Here is a 20,234-nt window from a genome sequence, read left to right on the forward strand (position 1 = left end):
AGACAAATTCAGGACTAAGATTAAGACTAAACAGAAAAATAGACAAATTGAAATTTATATTTAAAGTCGTATTTCTTACCACAAATTCATAGAGTCCCCAAAGTGGGAATGAGACCACAGTGTTTGGCCTTACAGGAAGAAAGTAGATAAATTGGCAGTGTGGTGCTCTGATCACACTCTGCCTGAATATCAGCAAAACAAAAGAGATGATTGTGGATCTCCAGAGGTCAGGTCTGTGTAACCATCCCCCACTTTACATTAACAGTAAGGAGATGGTGTGTGTCACCAGCTTGTAGTTCTTAATGTTCACAGGAAACTATCCTGGGACTCCAACACAGCTTTGTCCATCAGTAAAGTCCAACAATGCCTCTTTTCTTTCAGGAAACAGAGGAAAGCAAAGCTACCACAGAGACTGTTGGTCAGTTTCTGCCTATGTGCAATAGAGAGTGTTGCTGCCTGGCTCTTTAGCTGCACAAAAGGCAGAACAGGAAGCCATCCAGAGGATCATTAAAACTGCTGGAAAGATCATTGGGGCAGAGCTTCCATATATTACAACCATCTCCACCCACTGTTTGCAGCTACCTATCCTCACTGACTCTTCTCACTCTGCCCATCACCTGTTCCAGCTGCTCCCATCAGGCAACAGGTTCAGGTCCATTAAAGCAACGACTTGTGGAATGACAAACAGTTTCCATCCACAAGCAATCAGAGTTCTTAATGGCTCGCATACACAACTCTTCCTGGCTTTAAATTACATAAAATGAATTTGTATTTACTATTTTAATTGTACTATTTTTTTTTTTATCATTTATTAGTTATTATTAATTGTTGTTGGAGAGCCTGTGCTGTCTCGTTGTTCTTGTGACAATGACAATAAAGGCAAATGATCTTGGCGGGTGTATCGATACATCCACTTGCAGTTAATCCATAATAAATTATTCACTTTTTTTTTTTTTTTTTTTTTTAAATCCACTGGCACCAGAGGAAATTCGAGCAATCACGAAGTTAAGAGGATTTACCAACTGCGAAATACGGATGTCTCAAAGATTCTGTCTGACCCTTCCAGTATATATCGCTGTATTTCCGTTTCAGGGAACAAGCATACTGGTATTGTAATGTTACCATGATGGATGGTTAAAAGACGCTCTTTTGTATCTTTCTTCGATCTCCTGTTTGTGTAACACACAGACAAACTAAAATTCACGCCACTGCTTCAAAATAGGATTTAGCCCAAGAAATATACACACTTATCACTGACACATTTCTCGTGTAAGGATAAAAAAGCAACATCGATAAACTGTGCTTTATGTCTTAACCCAAGCCGCCCCTGAGACCTTCACGTTACGCACGACGCGCGTCATACATTAAGTAGAGTCCAAGTGGGCTGAGAAAGGCGCTGAACTCCCCTTCTCTCCCTCCCCCCTCTCCCTCCTTCCCCAGAATCCTTTGAGCCAAATACTCATCCACTCTCTCAGTGTGCCTGTCAACGTGCGATCTCCTCTCCTGCCCGGGACAAAGCCGCACACAGCTGCTTTCTTTCCACAGTGTTCGAGAGTGCACGATCCGGAGCGGACCTCGGGTGTCTTGCTGCTGGAATAAATAACCTGTGAAGGACTTCTTATACAGACTGAGAATATTCAGTTTGTTTCTTCTTGTTGTGACCACTTAGGCGGTGATTACAAGTGTTATTTCGCAGAAAACAAAAACTTGAAATTCCTTAACGTCCCTACCGAAGAGAGAGAGAGAGAGAAACGGGTTTAATGTGTTTTATGTGCTTACGGTCAACAGTGAGGTAGACTGACTCGGGCACATTTCACAGAGTGTCGGCGTGTGATTTATCCAGTGGATGCGGCTGCCGGGGTCGATGTTTGAGCCCTGCAGGATCAGCCTGTCATAGGGCATCATGATTTCTTTGGTTCTTCACAAGTGGATGAGGAATATCTCTCCTAAGATGCTGCTGCTGCTGGTGGTGATGCCGGTATTGTGGTTTTTACCTCTGGCTGGAGCGGCTCCTTCTCTGACTACCGAGCAGCTGGACATGGGGGTGGTAAGTTTTCCATCTTTTTACACGGGGATAGGAAGTTTGCTACATTAACGTTTTTAGACATGCATGGGGAGTGGAAAGTTTTCAGACCTCCCGTGGGCATACCAACTCTCGGAAATGAGCAGTTTACCCTACTTTTGCATGTAGAAATGCCGTCCTTTCCATTTGATCCGAACTGTAACACCTCGCAGCGGTCCAGTGTCCCTAGGGTAGCCTGGCGTTGCAGACTAGGTGTAATGGAGAAAAATAGGAGACTGTTGCCAAAGCAGGAATCAGAGTCCCTGTAATGGTATTCAATAAATAAATGTAAATGTATTTGCCTTGGCGGCATATCGACCTCCTCCACAGCATGCTGACATAGTATATATCCTGCACTGATGAATGGCAAGCGGGGCTCCCTTCCAGCGCGACGACAACCTCAGCCATAGGACATTATTTCCTTTCCTCAGTAATGCCTCTAAAAGAGTACTTCAGTATATTTTCCCTAATGCTGAGTTTGATCAGCATGAGGAAAAAAAAAAAGATAAGGTGCAAACCTATTACTGGCGTGAGCTGCTAGTTTAATAGTTTTCATTAGTTTACTGTGGTGATAAATGGAATTAAAGTGTGGAACAAGTCCATAATTGTAATGTGAATTTTACTATTTACACTCTGTTTTATGCATAAGCCTTCGTACAGTCAAAAAAAATCACTCCAATCCTCTCAGTGAACTGTATTCAGCAAATTAAAGCTATTATATAATATTTTCATCAGCAGCTTGGGCTCACAATACTTCCACTTTATATTTGGAGTTTAATGAGCTGCGGACTTGCAAATTAAACAAGTATCTGTTAATTAGGAACTCTTGAGACACTCTAATTAAGTGTTTACATTAATGGCTATATTACAGATCAACTTAACTGTCTCATTAGGTTTTAGTATTTCTTGTTATCTCCACATTGTTTTGCCTAATGTAAAACCATAGTCAGTCTCCCCATAGAGATTCATCCCTCCGAGCTTTGATGGATTCATGTTGTATTGCTGTTCATTCAGCTTGGGTCTCCCTGCATTCATCTCTGCCAGCTGCTTGTTTGTCTTTTTTTTTTTTTTGTCGTTGTTGGTGGTGGTGATGGAGAAGATTGAGCATTAAGTCTGTTATCAAAGAAATTTCAGGGTTAGTTCTCAAGCTGGACCAGTTCCACATATTCCCTGGTGGATGTTTTGGAGACAACATTTTGTTTCCATGGTGTTCCATTCTCAGACCTGCAGACATGTTTTGACCTTCAGTGTCTCAGGTTTGAAGAATACAGTGTGTTAATTGCAAATGTTTGGTCGCCATACCTTAAAGCCATCCTGATACTCAACAAATACTTGGTCTCTTATGTAGCCAGGAGAAACAGAACAATGTATCCTTGACTGAAGCAGTTTTTCTTACCACGTATTCATCAATTAAACCATCCTGGTTTGAGTTGAAAAGACTGGTTGGGTTTAATATTTGCTACTTCAAGCACTATCCTCATCAGTCATGTGTTTACATTGGCTCTCCTCAGGTTTGTGCTAGCTGCTTCACTACGAGTGGCTTTAGATGGGTTTAACTATAATGTTTAAATAATTTGTAGCCTATAAATAGTAGTGGGGGTAATGTCTAAGCATCACTGACAGGAGTGGTTAGACACATTGTTTTCATTACTGATTAATGGAGTAATTTCTGCAATGAAACAGTTAGTTGTTATGTCTAAAAGTCTAGAGAAAATAATGAAGAAATACCTGTCACAGTCTCTCAGAACCCAAGGTGACATCCACACATTTCTTGATTTTTCTAATCAACATTCCAGAACCTCAAAGTCTCCAATTTGTAATTCGATAAAGCAGAATAAATACACAAATTAACACACTGGAGAAGTTTTGCTTGAAAGCTGGGGCTTTATCGACGCTCTGACACCATGTCATTCCCTATCGTAAGGTTAGCACCATAGACTCAACAGTTTCAGCATATAGCATGTTTGCAATGCCAGGATTTTTTTCTCAGTATGTGAAAGCAGCTTTAGGATGGTCATGGGTAGGCAGATGAGCACCATTCTCCCCTGTGATTGGTTGATTAACTTTTAAATACGACTTCTCCTGCATTGATGAAATCGCCCTCAGCTGTTGAAAAACAGGTGGATAATTAGTTGTTGAGGGTCTGAGTAGCTTCTCCCCTGCTCAGCCCAGTGGTTTTCATAAGTGCTATACATTTGGGACTCGGTCCACAAAAACAACCATCTACCCACAGAAGCGTGTCCTGATCTCCAGCTCTACTGCTCCACAGTCCCATTACGCTTCAGAGCCATTACTTGGCTTTTAGTCGTGCTGAATGTAGCGCTGAATGTATCCATCTCTCTTTGTAACCACTGTACACAGTGACCATAATTAACTGCACCACAAACTTAAGCACAGCTTTGAGGCATGCAGTTTTCAGCTTTGCTGTTATCTAGCCCAGTACATCACTGCAGAGCACCAATTTGCAATTTCAGCATATGAGGGAACTACTACACAACAGCTATAATGGTCCCTGCACTATGTTTTCCACTCATAATGTCATTTTAATCCTGATGGCTGCTTTCTACTCCAGTACAGAATGTCTGACTTCCTCTGGGAACTGTTTGTCTCTAATATTGTACTTGCTATTGCAGCTGTCTTAAGCTAGAGGTGTGGTGAGCGTAAGAGTTGTTGATAAAAGCACCTTAATTACGCTTTAATGCTATAAAAGTGTGGAAAAAATGCCTTTCCTGCATTTAATCTTTTAATGCTGAAAATGTTAACTTATTTATTTTTTCATGTCTTTAAGCAATAAAACAAAATAAGTGTGTGTATATGCCTGATGGGATAACCACTCCTTACCAGTATGCGTCTAACTCTCATTTTGCTTCATAATTCCTTTAATGAGAGTACCATCTGGTCTTCTGTCCACTGAGTAGAGAAGAAAAAAAAGGAAACCCTGGTAGACGCCACCCTCTTTACCACTGCTCCCTTTTTTTCCTCTTCCCTGCTAGACCTCATAATACTGAATTCTCATGCAACCGGCGTGCCCGGCCCCAACACTCCTCATTAGCTCTTTCTTTGCCTCTCATGAGTGCGCAGTTCACCAGTATTATATTCTGTCCCCTCAGTCATTCAGTCTCCTTCCTTCAATTTTCTTCTTCCAACCCAGATATAGGATGCTTTCTTTCTACCAGCACATCATGGTTCTTCTGATTACACGTAGAGGCCCAGGGAGAGAGGGAGCTCAAAGAGAAAGCTGGATGCAGAAACAGTCAAGGGAAGGAGTGATGGAAGCATTGTACACCGAAATGACTAATCAGCTATATATTATCAAAAAAACCCAACAAAAAAGGAAAGGAAAAGACAGCAGATATTGAATGAAAAGCAGGAAAAAGTAAAATGCTACTTAATTTCTATCATGCCCGACTTTTGGATACTTTTAGCACTACCGTTCCACTTCCATCTTAACGTGTGACCCTTATGTCTGTACTACTGCGTCATGGGGATTATATCCAGGACAAGGGCATTTTTTTCTCTGATGTCAAGGGGTAGATTTCTGTGCAGCATTGTGTCATGATTAACAGAGAGTGAGAGAGAGAGAGCGTTCATCATGTAATATATAACACATTCCCGGCTTCTCGGGAAGAGGGAGATACTGTGGAAATGAACCAGTCCTTCAATCTGCTCCTTTCCAATCTGTCATTGCAGCTTTGCTAAGTGTAAAAGTTCTCTTGGGACTTGCAAGTTTCTGAGGAAACTGTCAGAGTTCATAATATCCTTAGAGCCCAATTCAGCAAGGATCTTAAGGGCCCTGGTGCTCTGTTGGCTGCGCTGTAGCATGCTGGTGTGGGAGTTAAGTGTGGCAGCTGCAGCACTTCTGCATGATGTTTTCAGCCAGCAAATGAATTTGTCTGTATTATTTAAGCCATGAATGTGATAGTTGCCTTGTTTGTTCAAACTGCTAAATCCCTTTCTAATATTGAAGTTCTGAATTTTCCTGACCTTTGGCTGGTTTCACAAAGATTGACTCTGACAATGGCTCAAATGTAAGTAATCAGATATCATTGGAATAATTTGCAACACATTTTGGGAAAATTAAGACACAGCTGGTCATGCAACCACATCAAAACACTTATCTTTATTTACTCCAGCAGAAAATGGAAGCGAGTCCATAAAACCAGTGCTCATTTCTATGTAACTCTCTGAGTTAAATTATGACTACCTAACTATACTGGCGAGTCTAAAATATCCTAGTAAAACAAGCCTCTAGTGCTCTGGGATGTGTTTTTAGTGGGTTTGCATGTGCATTTCAGATTTATATGCACCAAAACAAATTCACTCTTTTTCTGCCGTCTGACTTTATGTAACAGTAAAATGATTGAACTGGTTGGTGGCACAAGCACTCCAGGCTGGATCTTATCAGTTTATCTGCTTTTTATTTCAGCAGAAAAGGGTGGATATCTTAGTCTCAACACAGTAGTTCTCTCCCATCTATTTTTGTTTAGTTTTACAGTAGTGATGGATTTAATATTGTGGGCAAGTGAGTGATGTTTTCCACAACAGAGCTGCACGCGATTGGTTTGAACTGACTTCATTACTTGTGCAGGCACTCTCCAGGGCTCCCCATATAGAAAACCTCAAATCAACTCCATGTGGACAGTTCTATTTTAACTTCAGGGGCCCCGCCTTCCCTCTTGTCTTTGACCGGATCAAGGTTTTGGTTGCCGTTGCTATTCAAAGGGCCGACTAGATCTTGTAATTACAGTGGTTTCTGGTGTTATGGTGGCTCACATGCTAAAACCTAAAATAATCCATAGCCATGCCAACTGAACTGCCAATAGACGGCTTTAATAGCACGATCAAGAAAACCCAAAAGGAACAACAAAGCTTCTCTGAAATTGCTTGCAGAAATTGGCAGAATTATAATAAATGTGGTTATGTCTGTATGTGAATGCCACTTTCTTCTTGTTTGTGTGTTTTTGTTTTATAAGGTGTGTGTGTGTGTGTGTGTGTGTTGGTCAGTGCCACACTAGTGATCTCATTATTTGTCGTTACAAAGCAGTTGTCATTTCTGAACAAGTGAAATAGATGGTTGAAATAAAGAAAAGGTGAGGGACTGGATGAGGACAAATGTTTGTCATCTTTGGAGTCAACTTCAAGACCGCTATGGGTTCATGATCCCATTCGTCTGAATGTCCAAATAAAATGAGGAGAATTACAGGAGCAGGAAGAAGACCAAGAGAGATTGAGTGGGTGGCAGAGATAAGCTGCGCCTCCATCCAAATATCACTGGCAATTAGACCTACTTTCTCTAGTCCACTGTTGATACTCAAACTCCTATCAAGTGAATATAATGAGCAAGTAACAATCTGCAGAATTTTAAGAGGCACTCGTGATCCTGTAAATTGCAGTTTATTTGACTGTTTGAATCGCATTCTGAAGTGGGCTTAATTTTGCATTTGGGTTTATGGTAAGAACAGAGCTTTGCTGTTTCGGACTCAAGTTTAAAATAGAGTCAAACACAGCGATATGGACACACTTGCATGTGTGTGCATGCTCTGTGTGTATTTTTGAATGAGCATGCTTAATGTAGACATGACAGTTGCCAACATTCCTCAGCTAAAGCTAGACAGACATCACTGTGAGGATCACTATAGAAACGTGCAGCAGCTCTTTCATGGCTTTATGAATTGTGTACAAGGGCAGTCCATATATACATCCTTACATATATAGTCACTCCTTTAGCTCTGAACTTAATAAGGCCCCATCCTATCTTAAAGACGTCTTAGTACCTTATTGTCCTAACAGAGCACTTCACTATCAGACTGCACTTACTTGTGGTTCCTAGAGTTTATAAAAGGCGAATGGGAAATTTAGGTGTGATTTTTGATAGTAATTTAACATTCGATAAGCAAATAAATAATGTGATCAAGACCAGCTTCTTTCACCTCCGCCTACTTGCAAAGGTGAAGCCATTTCTCCGTTTCAGCGACTTTGAAAAAGCCATCCATGCATTTATTTCATCTCGCCTTGACTTCTGCAACAGCCTCTACTCTGGTGTTACCTCGTCATCTATTGGCCAACTACAGCTGGTTCAAAACGCTGCGGCAAGGCTTCTGACTGGCACGCGCAAACGAGAGCACATATCTCCTATACTTGCCTCGCTACACTGGTTGCCAGTTAGTTTTCGAATTGATTTTAAGATTTTGACACTTGTTTTTAAATCATTGCATGGACTAGCTCCTATTTATCTTTCTGATCTTTTAAATTGGTATACTCAGGGGAGATCTTTGAGGTCTGTGGATCAAATGCTGCTAGTTGTCCCTAGGTCTAGATTAAAACACAGAGGAGATCGGGCTTTTGCTGCGACTGCTCCGAAACTGTGGAATAAACCGCCTTTACATATCAGGACCTCTTCAACACTGGATACTTTTAAAACTCGTCTAAAGACCCATTTTTACTCCTTGGCGTTTAATTCTGTATGAGTCTGTCATTATTTTATTCTTATTTTTCTCTTATCTTTGATTTTACTTTCTTTTTAAAATTTTATAGAATTTTATTCCATTGTAGAGTACTTTGTTCAACAGCTGTTGTTTTTAAAAGTGCTATATAAATAAAACTGATTTGATTTGATTTGATGGGAGGCAGAGCCATCAGCTATCAGGCTCCTGTGAAACCAGCTACCAGTTTGGATTCAGGAGACAGACACTCTCTCTACTTTCAAGATTAGGCTTAAAAATGTTCCGTTTTGATAAAGCTTAAATGTAGGGCTGAGTCAGGTGACCATGAACCATCCCTTTCTTATGCTACAATAGTCATAAGGCCATTACGCACCAAGCAAGTTGCAGAAAAGTGACATGAAACTCAGAATTTTTCAGACACAAACTTGTGAAACTTATATACATACTGAATGTGTTGCATTATTTTTTGAATAATTCACCCTAAAAAAATGCACTGTGGAAAAAACAAGCGATGATGAGCTGATCCTAATATTTATAAACAAGGAAAGGAAGAAACAGATTCTGGGTTCATACAATTCTCCAGTGAAGGCACCGGCAGGGAGAATTTCATGGTTTGATCGAGGAGTTGAAACTGGTCTGATTGGTCAGATCTGTTTATTTGCATGTGAAAATCAGAAAAATCAAACTTGATCCAAAAAAGAATAAATGCCACAAATTTGTCCTGCATAACTACATGGTCAGTGTGAACGGCCACATTAAGCATAGCTGAGTCTGAAAAATATTTCTAATGCTCAAAACATTTGCACAAATATTACACACTCGGTATGTAAAGGCTTGTAGATTGCTGGTGGGCTTCCCAGGAGCGTTTTACTTCACTCATCTCCTTTCCGTCTCTGTGTGTTTATACTCCTCTACTGCATTTAATCATTAGCGATTATTAAACTTTGGCTGTCTCTCTCCTATAGTTTGCCTTTTGTCTTGTCTCCCTTCTCTTCCCCCTCATCCCCAATCAGTCGTGGTGGATGGCCGCCCCTCCCTGAGCCTAGTTCCACCCTATGTCTCACCAAGTGCTTGCTCATAGGGTTTTGGTAACTGTTGGGGTGTCTTTCTAATACTGTTAGAGTCTTTACTGTACAAAGTGCCTTGAGGCAACTGTTGTTCTGAATTAGTGCTATTTAAATAAAACTGAATTCAATTGAACTTTAAAATGGAATTACATAGATGAATTTGCAGACTACCTGATCATGGAGCAAACATATTGATGCAATGCCACTCTATTATACTGTTCCTAGTTTATGTAAAGTGGATTTGATTGACAATTTTCCATACCACTAAAGGTCACAGAGATTAACAGTGATGTACATGTGACACTGATTGCTGATTATTTGAATGACAGGCAATTATATGTCACCGTATGACCTTTTTGTTATAGTTCGAGATTTCCCAAAGTTGATGCAAGCAAAAGGAACAAAAACAAAGGCTGCTTTCAGATTTTTAACTCAACATGTTTCCATCACTCGGCTGCACTGTTGAGGAAGTGTTTTTCTCTAAACATCCATCAACTGGATGTGTGCAATGCATAGAGACAGATAATTGCTAAAAAGTGCCATGTGACACAGATCAAATACTTGAATTTCACCTAGCATCTGGAGCATAAACTGGAGTAAGGCCATAAGAGGACATGTTTATTGAGTGAGATTCCATTCAAAATACTCCAAAAAGGCTACAGCATCACAGACGCTGTCCCGTCGATCAAAGCAGCCGCACCTTCCATCTTTAAGCTCGAACAAAATCAAAACAAGTGAGTTGTTTAAAAAAAAATCCAATGACCAAACAGTTTTTTAAAAGGGGGAAACTATCCAAAATCTTGTCTTGTACCAGGCTGTAAACATGCATTTTAACACTGTTGATTTGGGGCTTACTTTTACAGTCAGCCTCGGTGGGCTGCAGTTTTGGCACTTCCATGTTGGCTTCCTCGTGTTCAGTCTGCAGCAATATTAAGGTGGATATTGCATGTCAAAGTTAAATCAAGAGGAATGCCGGGATCCAAGATTTCCCAGCAGAACATTTCTTTGTAACATGATTCATGCTGTACACTCAACTTTCTAGTGGGTTTCTAATGTTGTGGATAATTGGTGTATAGGTTAACCCATAGAAACAAACAAGTTAAAGTCTAATTCTGTCAGGTCTGTTATGTATTTGTGTGTGACCTTCTTTTATCCCCACTATCAAGGGACACTGGCCAAGCTTTATTCAGTCCATGTGTCTGTTGGGCTTTCACTCATTGCCATGCCACATTAGCACCCACAGAGAGAAGAACTTCAAAGAAGGTTTGGGGGCTTTTTACCCTCAATGGAGACACTGAAACTTATGCTTATTAAATTAGGCTCCAGTTGTAGGGGGGCTGTTCTAATTGGCTCCATCAGTTTGTTTATCTTTAATCTCTTGCTGACATTTTAAGTCCTCTTTCTACTTGGCATCCTGTTTTACCATCTCCCACTACCCCATTTAGTCACAAAGGTTATCTACCCTTCTGTTATTGATGCATGTGCATATTAGAAAAGAAACACGAGAAGTGGACTTCTAACAGTGAAATTGTAATAAATTTGTTTTCAGAAGTGAGGAGAAAGACACATATTACACAAAATGTTTTGGGTACTCGGTTGTAGATTTATCTCTTTAACTCTGCTGGATTTTTCATCAACTTTGGCATCAGTCAGTATATACCCTCTGTCTTCTGCCATAAAGTGAAGGTTAATTTGTACTGTAATTTTTAGGCCTGCCATTAATACCCTTTGTACTGAAATATGCTCATTTTGGAAAAAAGAATGCAGAGACTTGTGTTTAAACAGGTGCATCTTTCTGGCCTCTCAGAAATGAGGTACAAGTTGCACAAATTAAGCACATTTTTCTCATAGTAAACAAGATTTTATGACAAGCCGGTGGCTGTCTCAGCAAGGAGGTTTACACAGTCTCTGACAAAAAGCATTCTTCAAAAAAACAAAACTGCAAGCTGTTGTGGGCGTCATTTTAAACAGTGTGTAGGTGTCCCTTTTATAATTTATCATATGAAACCAAAGCATTTCCCACAGAATTTGTTTCTGTTTGTTGCAGTAATGGGGGTGGATATGCATTCATGCAAGCACATGTATGGAGGTGTAGACCCCATACCTTCTTATATAAATAATTAAGTAGCACCATATATTGTGACTTTGTGACAGTAAATTATGAAGCAATAATTAGCATTCTCTCCAGTGAGTACATGGACTCCAACTTGATCAAATAAAGCATTAAGCAATATAATCAGAGTTTCCCTGACCCTGTAGACTCACTAAACTTCACAGTCTTGGACTGCAGTTGATGACAGTAGTCTTTGTTCTGCTCTGCTGCCTCGGTGAGGTTGGCATTTTGCCACGTGAACTAATATCCATGTGCTGCAGGTTCTTTTTAGACAGGCACTCAAGCAAAAAGTAGATCTCCAGAGCAAAAGTATGGTCAGTTGTAAATAGCTGCAGTCGAAGTTGGAGTCCATCTGATGCCTTACAAGTTTCTTTTTGCATAAGGAACTGAGTAATATCAGGGACTGCAACCACAGGAACCTGGCCAGTAGGGATGGGTACCGGTGTCCGGTGCCATGATGGCACCGGTCCTGACATAAACGGTAGTAACCAGACCGAAAAGCAGCGCACATTTCGGTGCTTTATTTCGGTGCTTTTTTTTTCCTGAGCCAATTCTAGCCAATCATTTTACGTTTCCGAGGATAGTAGGCGGGGCCAGGTACGTACGTTCTTTCAGAGCAGAGCTACAGATTAAAAATGCCCAAGGCGGGCGATCAAAAGTCTGGCTGTACTTCACAGCAAAGATGCAAACTCAGCAGCCTGCAACAAGTGCTTTAAGCTGATACTGTGATACTGTCAAAGGAGGTAACACCTCAAATCTGATGAAACACCTGGCGATGCATAGCGGGTTTTTTTAAAGCCGAGAAATGCGCCGTGCTTGATAGCTTGCTGCGAGACCTCACAACGTGCACATCTACTGTGGGTGTGGTGCCTGTTATCGTTAGCAACATCCCCCAAAAACCCGAAGAGGAGAGTCCTGGCCCCTAGCCCTGCCAGTGTAGCAGAAATGATGACGGATGATGATGGCAGCAGCAGCCGTTCTCCTCTGCGTGAGTAGCTTCATGTTGTTCGTGTGTAATTAACGTTGAGTACGCTAACCACATTATTACATTAATGCATGTAAGGTGAACTAGCAAACACCGTCGTAGTTACATGCGGCTGTCTTCTTGTTTGATGGCAGATACTCCCTTCACCCTGGCCAAAAAGGCTAAAATGACCAAAGAAAAAGTGGAAAACAGCTAAACATGAGAGGTTTTTGGACAAAGTTTGTGTTTTTTCCATTGTTTAAGCACAGCTTCCAGCCAAGAGTGAGACCATATATGCCCTATAGCTGCAGAAAAGGCTAACATTGTTATCTTGTTACAAAAAAACCAGCTGAACATGAGAGGTTTTTGGACAAAGTTTGTGTTCTCCATTCTTTAAGCACCGGTTTGAGCACCGTTTAAGCACCGGCACCGTTTCAAAAGTACCGGTTTGGCACCAGTATCGGATAAAACCTAAACGATACCCATCCCTACTGGCCAGCAAGCCTGCCAGAAGATAAGATGCCATGATGGGAAATATGGGGAAATAAAGGCGTTATTTACTAGTAAATAAATCACAGATCTTGACATTATTTTGGGCAGTTAAAAAACAGAAATTAAAATCAGTCACAAAACATGCAAGTTAATATACTGTCATAGTACTGGGCCTGCAGTGTTTTGTGTATCTTAGTTTTATTCTTTGATTGTTGTATGATCTCAGTGTTTCCTGTTTTATTTTGAAAGAGTCTGTGTCTTTATCATGTGTTTAGTATCGCTTCCCCTGTAATGTCCTTAGGTTCATTTGTGTCAGCTGTTTCCTCATGTGTTTCCACTCCCCCGATTACCCCTAGTGTGTATTTAGTCTGTGTGTTTCCATTCACTCATTGTCAGGTCGTCTGTTATTCCACGCCATAGTCGTCATAGTTTTCACTGTTTCGTAGTTGCTCATAGTCTGCTGTTTTCTACAGTCATTGGTCTGCTCTCAGTGTAGTTGTCGTTTTCTGTTTTCCTCCTTAGCGTTCTTGTTGTTTGCCTTCAATCAGCCCTAATAAAGACTCGCTTTTGTTTTGCCAACCAGCTTCATCTCCTGCAGTGTCTGCTCTTGGGTCTGTTTAAAAAATACATTGGCGCACCCCGCCGTGACATGTACCTAAGCACCCATCTCAAGTAAACTCTGTATAGTAAACACAGATTTTGTGTTTTCTCCATCCATTAATGCATTTTCCATTCCATGACTCCTGAGTTGACCATGTTCCATTATTAGTAGTCAGAAAAGCAAGGAAAACAGGATTTGTTTTGCTCACTTGCAAAGTCGACCCATTCATCAATCATTACCAATACATCACATTGCAGTTGTTCTTTTTGTGGCCCTGAAAAACATTGGCATTTCCAACTTCCATCTTCAAATGGAATGCTGTGTATATCCCAGTTGCCATAGTGTGACAGGTGGACTACAGCCTGGACAGGTTGCCAGTCTATTGCACTGCTAACATAGATAGATGAACAGCCATTCATGCTTGCATTCAATTTAGACTCACCGGTTAGCTTAACATACACGTCTTTGGATCGTGGGAGGAAGCTGGAGTAGCTGGAGAAAACCACACAAGCACAGAGAGAACATGCAAACTCCACAGAGAGGCCTGAGCCCGCCAGTGGATTTGAACCAGGCGTCAGTGCAAGACTGTGCTGTGTTTTATCTAATTCTGCTTATAATTTACACATAGATTTGTGCTTACATATGCTTGATCATTGTCTAACTAACCCAGCATATTGCAGTTCGTATCACACTAGTCTTTTGTCCATCCAATCACCTGCATTTTCTTCTTCATGAATACAGATTCAGAAGGGTGAAAATATATCACATTTTGGGTCCAATTTTGTTTAAGTCTTTTCTCATTTATTCTGTGTGCTTTTTTTACTTTCTGTATTACTTTTTCTGTGACTCTGTTGACTCCTTCTTTGTCTTTCCTCTTGTGTATTCTCCACTGTTGTCTCCATACCTCTTTCTCTAGACATCTCTTGTCTCTGCACCCTCCTTGTTGCTTCCTCCAGGAACAGACATGAGTTCAGTCTCATCTTTTTGTATAGCGAGCTGTCCTTAAGCCAGGGATTAAATGATTCATTTACAGTCATATTTTAATCCTTGTTGTCATGCTCTCACACATACAAACATGCAAATTAGGACAGATTTTCCTCCCAAGTGTCTGGGAAAATGACATTCACACCTCCAACTGAATGGAAACTTGGTGTCAGAATAAGCTCATCCATCAGAATGTACCACATTCTTTCAACTAGTCAGACTTGTATCCCATTATATGCACATTGTGTATTCACCAGAGCAAAAATACTTCCTGAAGTGAAGTGATTGAGTGTTTCAGCAGGGTAGCGGGTGTGCCATCTGCTTGCAAAATAGTGTGTAGCTGTGGAATCTTACATTGAATGCCATCCTTGCCTCCATTTTCAGTCTTTTCTGTTCACTGCATACAATTTTTGCAATCCAGTTCAATTATAAGCCATTTTAACTGAAAACAAAGTGCCCTATGTGCATCAGTGGAACAGTATTCTTCAAATTTTTTGTGCCTTCTTGTGCTAATGTCAAGAAATATGCCAGTTAATTTTGATTTTGGACTTGGTATTTGTGTTTCTAAGAGGAAACTTGCTTTTTTTAAAATAAATGAATGGCTTGTCTTTAGCCATTTAGTCAATAGTCCAAATAATTCAAGCTCAGGTTTGACATTTGGCAGCGGCGTCCACGCTACGATCAGAGCTGTAACCCTCTGACTCTGGATTCTTCTTTACTCTTTTTTCCTTGCAGGAAAGATATTCTGTAGCAAAGATGGACCTTGTTAAAAAGAGGCCAGTGCTAGCATTGCAATAAATAAAAAAGGACAATTTATTCCTAAGTATTTGTACTTACTAATCTGTTTTTAATGTTTGTTCTTTAGCGTCCACTTAGGAATGGGTTTAAGAGCTTATATATACTGTAATCTTTTTGACGCCTACTTCCTATAGAGCTTTTGTCACATCTCTTCTTAGCAGAGGTGGTGCTATGTGCCAGATCCATTGTGGCTCCCTTGGAGAAATTACATAGTATATGGATAAATAGTGCTAAATATATCAAGTGGGCCACATAATTTGAGGTGTACAAAGAAAGTCATGGCGTGGATGTAGGTCCATTCAGTATATAAGCCTCATTGTTTTTGGTTCTTGTGATCTTCACTGAATAATGCTCAGCTTTTTAAAAGAGGCGAGTGGTCTAAGCTGGACTTTAATTTAATGCTGCCATATATCTCGCTCCTTTTACTTCTGCAACAAGAAATTGAATGCTTTTCATTACAGCTAAAATCATCACACATACTCTTACAGAATCAAAAGAAAGTAGCTAATAATGAAATTCCAACAATAGGTTTAAAGTGTTTTACGACAGCCAAAACTGTCTAGCTGCCTAACCACTGTTGGTAGTCTATGAACATCTGTCCCAGTGTTCATAAACTACTCAAATAAAGAAAGACTTTAACTACAGTTTCCTATGGGAAACATTTAATTAGCGAGCATATATAGGAGCTGCAAAAACCTCAAAGGCTGACGTATTTTGTTTTAAATAAGGTTTAAATCAAGCTGTGATGTGCACACTCACTTCCACACACTAACATGATCTTAACAAGGAAACTCTTAGTTGTGAATGAAGACACAAAGTTTGCCAAAGTAAACCGTGGGGTGGATCACCTACAACAAATCACCTTCACCTAGCTTAGCTTGGTTGTTGAGCTTATTTTTTGTTTTGCCTTTTGGTTTGTTTGGTTGGTTGTTCATGTATTATTTAACTTTTTTATATGTACAGTCAGTTATATATCTTAGAGAGAAAACTGGAATTTGCAGAAATCGTTATCAGCAGGTCAAACTTAGGGAGAAATCTGAAATTGTAATTGGCCGAGAAAACTGCAGTCGATGCATAGTTTTAGCATGGGCCCTTAAAAACGCTGCCCCACTTCGAGGATTTTAAACAAGCTATAAACCTTGAACACATATTCATGGAAACATGCAAAAAGATGAGAGGAGTGCTCACTGAGAGGAAAGGTGAGCTGAGGAAAAAAAATGCATTAAAATAGACAGATGATTTGCAGGCCTGGATTAATTCTCACTCTTTCACTTGCTTGGCAATCCAGCCTCAATTTTCTGTTCAATTAAATGTGTCATTCAGGCTGCATGTCATCCCCAATTTCCCTCTCTTTCTATCCCCCTATATTCTCCCTCTTTGATCTTATCTGTTTGCACAAATGAGACTAAATCTTTAATTTCGTCAGTAAATTGTGTTTACACTCAGGATATGCCTTTGGAATGGTTTCAGGAGCTTCTCAGTCAAATACACTTAAGCAAGCTCTCATTCCTTGGATCCTACATCATCCCAGTGTAATACTTTAAGTAAACTATCTCTCAGTATAAGCTCCTGCTATAAAACGCTAAAGCTGTTACAACTGCTTTGAATAATGATACCATCTTAGCGCCTGCTGCAGAACCCATGGATGTTCTGATGAAATTCAGTTGAAAGAAATGTCCTCATTGGAGAGCAACATTAGAAGCAGAAGACTGTTTGATGTGAGACATTTACATCTGTGTGATACACATTTATAGTCTCATGTTGCTTTTAAGTGACATTTTTTTTACAGACTGGAAAGATTAGCATCTCTGTCTAGTCAAAGCTGTTTCTTGATTATAGATCTTTTGGGGGGTTTTTTTTGTTTTTTTTTTTTTCCTCAGAACTTACCTCCCAGATCCTGATTTTAACTACTGTAGATTTCTCTTCTCAAGCAAAACGTTTGTATATTCATAATAATTACACGCATGAGGAATTTTCTTTTGCTATGTGGTTTGGAACTTGTACAAAATGTTTTGTGGCACTAAAGAAAGAGAGCACAATCTGAGAAATCAAAGATTATATTAAATACCTGGAAATACAAACATGTATTTCTTTGCCAGTTATTTGAAATTGCTACCAATCAAATATCAATATGTAGCCCTTGTAGTATGCTATTACACTGCACATAATGGCCATATTTACCACATTTGATGTCCATGTCTGTGGAGATTCATTATTTATCTGGTCGTGGTTGCTCTCTCTGAATGCCACTGGAAGTGTGAAATTATGCCTGGTCGGGCAATGGATGTGCATCGAGAAAGGGGTCATTTTAAAATAAAGACACTACCGGTACGTATTTTGTGATTATTTTGGTTCAATGTAGGTGCTATAACTTTTATAACAAGCCATTACTCTTTGATCACACAGTATTCTGCAAATGAAAATCATGCTATGAAACAATTCAGGATACATTCCTATCAAGATTCAAAGAAAGGGATGCAATAAAACACTCATCTTTAAAAGTTGCCAGTAGCAAGTAGTTGCTTTCAAGGAGTACAGTAATTTTGATCATTTTTGGCTACTACATGACCAAAAGTAATTTTGACCACATGCAACAAACTTGCAATCTTGTTGCCTTTAAATGGTTACTTTGAAGACAACAAGCAGGTCTAAGATCAATTGCTATCAATGATCAGTGGGATAGGATGGCAATGAAATGACAAAAAGAGGGTGCTGGAGTCTGGTATCTTGTATATTAGCATGATTAACTGCCACAAATTGGCAAAAATCCCAAATTGGCAAAAAAAACCTTCTACATGTAGAAATTTACATTAGCTGCTTATATTTAGTCCAGTCCAGTAGATTCAAAACAGAAAAAAATTGTCCTCCACAAACAGTTACTTTGCTGCTGCAGGATGATTTAATTGCAAAATGACATAGACGCTAGGTAGACTTATTTTTATATACAAATAAATTCAGAATAGAACCAGTTGGCAATCAGCTGAGTCAAGCATTGCAGACAAGTTATGATCACCAGCAATTAACACACGATTGTCTGTAATTTTCTTGCAATTAAAAGTGGTCACTCAGAGGTTGAGGACGTTGCACCCTGTTTCAGGCTTTTAGTCACATTTGTACACAGTGATCTTTCACTATTTTTTTTCTCTTTTTATTCTTTCTGTTACTTCATATGTGTCAAAACGCACACAGTCAAAACGCAGCTACAGATGGGACTACGTGGTATGTGTTCGACTAATGTCTGAATGTTATATGTTGGAGTTAGGGTAAGTTAAATTAGTATGTGCAATATTCCCAGTTTCAACCTTTGCTTTTCAGACACTTACAAATGCAACAATACAAACCGTTTAACATGCCAGAATGAAATCCCCCATCCACTCAGTGCTATTTGACCAGCTGTGCTACTTAATGCAACAGCACAGAATGTTGTTAGAAAGAATTAATATTAGACTACAGTAAGTTCCTAAGAAAACAATCTGGTTTGATAACAGATTTTCTTCTGCTTTCCTGCTGTTGTCTGCAGTGCATTACCTTTTTTTTTTTTTTTTTTTTTTTTTTTTTTTTTTTAAATTTCTGTAAATCTCCATACAGACGAGGAGGCGCGTTGTTCCACTGAGATCAGCAGCAGATTTTTGTTCTTTATAAGTTAATAAATGTGTGAAAATGTCTCGGCTCTGTGATGCTCTTCACAGCATCTGTGAATGATGCAGTGAATGACAGTCAGGTTAGGGTTAATCTTTTCACTCAGGAGTGTGGTTGCTCCTCTCTGTTGCCCCATCACAGCAGCTGCAACATCATCACCATTTAAGCCAAAAAACCACACACGTGACATTTCTTCAGCGACGCCCTCATAGCAAAGCATTTTAACAGCTTGGGGTCTGACATCACATGTTTTGTGTTCTTCTACACATCATACATGTCAGCTGTTACACAGAGAGATTACATTAACATTTTTGCATAAATCGCTCCACATGAGTCTCAGTTCTCAGGACCACACACAGTCCCCAATATTTTCTAAAAGAGGAGTTCACTCTTATATTATGAACATATTGACATATTGTCAGCCTCTTCTCATCTTTCTGAGCAGCCACACAGTTTTCAAAGAGAAACAAATGCTTAAAACCTGCACTTAACTTACATGTACCCTCATTTTTGAGCTGAAAATTTGCATTGCTCTTGGTGATAAATGAAATGAACCGCCGGTGTCTGTTTGTGTAGAAATGTAGGAATTATAAATTAGCCCCCTGTTAAGTTTTGGCCAGTCTGACTGAAACAGTCACAACTGGTGGTGAGTCCGCGCTTGGCTCCAATACAAAACTACACATCTGATCTAGATGGCAACAGGTTTGCAACAGACGGCAATAGATTTGAGATTTTTCACAGTTAATTGCAGTATTATCGTAAACAGATTGCATTTGAGTGCCAAGTTGTCCCAGTTCAATCAAAAATTGATAACAGACTGACTCTGTTGTGTCAAGATGGCGATAAAACGGCAATAAAACAAAGCTGACGAAACCAACTGACTGCGAGTAGTCTGAGACTTGGTCCTGTCTTTGAAATGGCCATTTAAAAGGTGAAGAGATTGCAAATTAATTGCACACAGCTGCAATAATTTTGGTCGTGCAGCAGTCTCCAATCACTCTTTTCCCTAGTGTGACTGTAGCTTAAAGAAGATCCACATCGATAACTTCAAACATCAGTAGACACGTTCTT

At 39.8% G+C, this 20,234-nt stretch overlaps 1 protein-coding gene across 1 annotated transcript in view; it reads left to right on the forward strand.

Annotated features, from left to right (window-relative positions):
- Nucleotides 1-1,501: 1,501 nt before the first annotated feature.
- Nucleotides 1,502-20,234, forward strand: part of LOC116316899 (matrix metalloproteinase-17-like) — an 89,081-nt gene continuing 70,348 nt past the window's right edge. Inside the window, exon 1 of the mRNA XM_031735547.2 lies at nt 1,502-2,047. Coding sequence (XP_031591407.2) covers nt 1,904-2,047 — 144 coding nt within the window. The 5' untranslated portion in view covers nt 1,502-1,903. The remainder of the gene's footprint in view (nt 2,048-20,234) is intronic.

The sequence above is a fragment of the Oreochromis aureus genome, linkage group 7 (genome assembly GCF_013358895.1).
Source record: "Oreochromis aureus strain Israel breed Guangdong linkage group 7, ZZ_aureus, whole genome shotgun sequence".
Taxonomy (NCBI): Eukaryota; Metazoa; Chordata; class Actinopteri; order Cichliformes; family Cichlidae; genus Oreochromis; species Oreochromis aureus.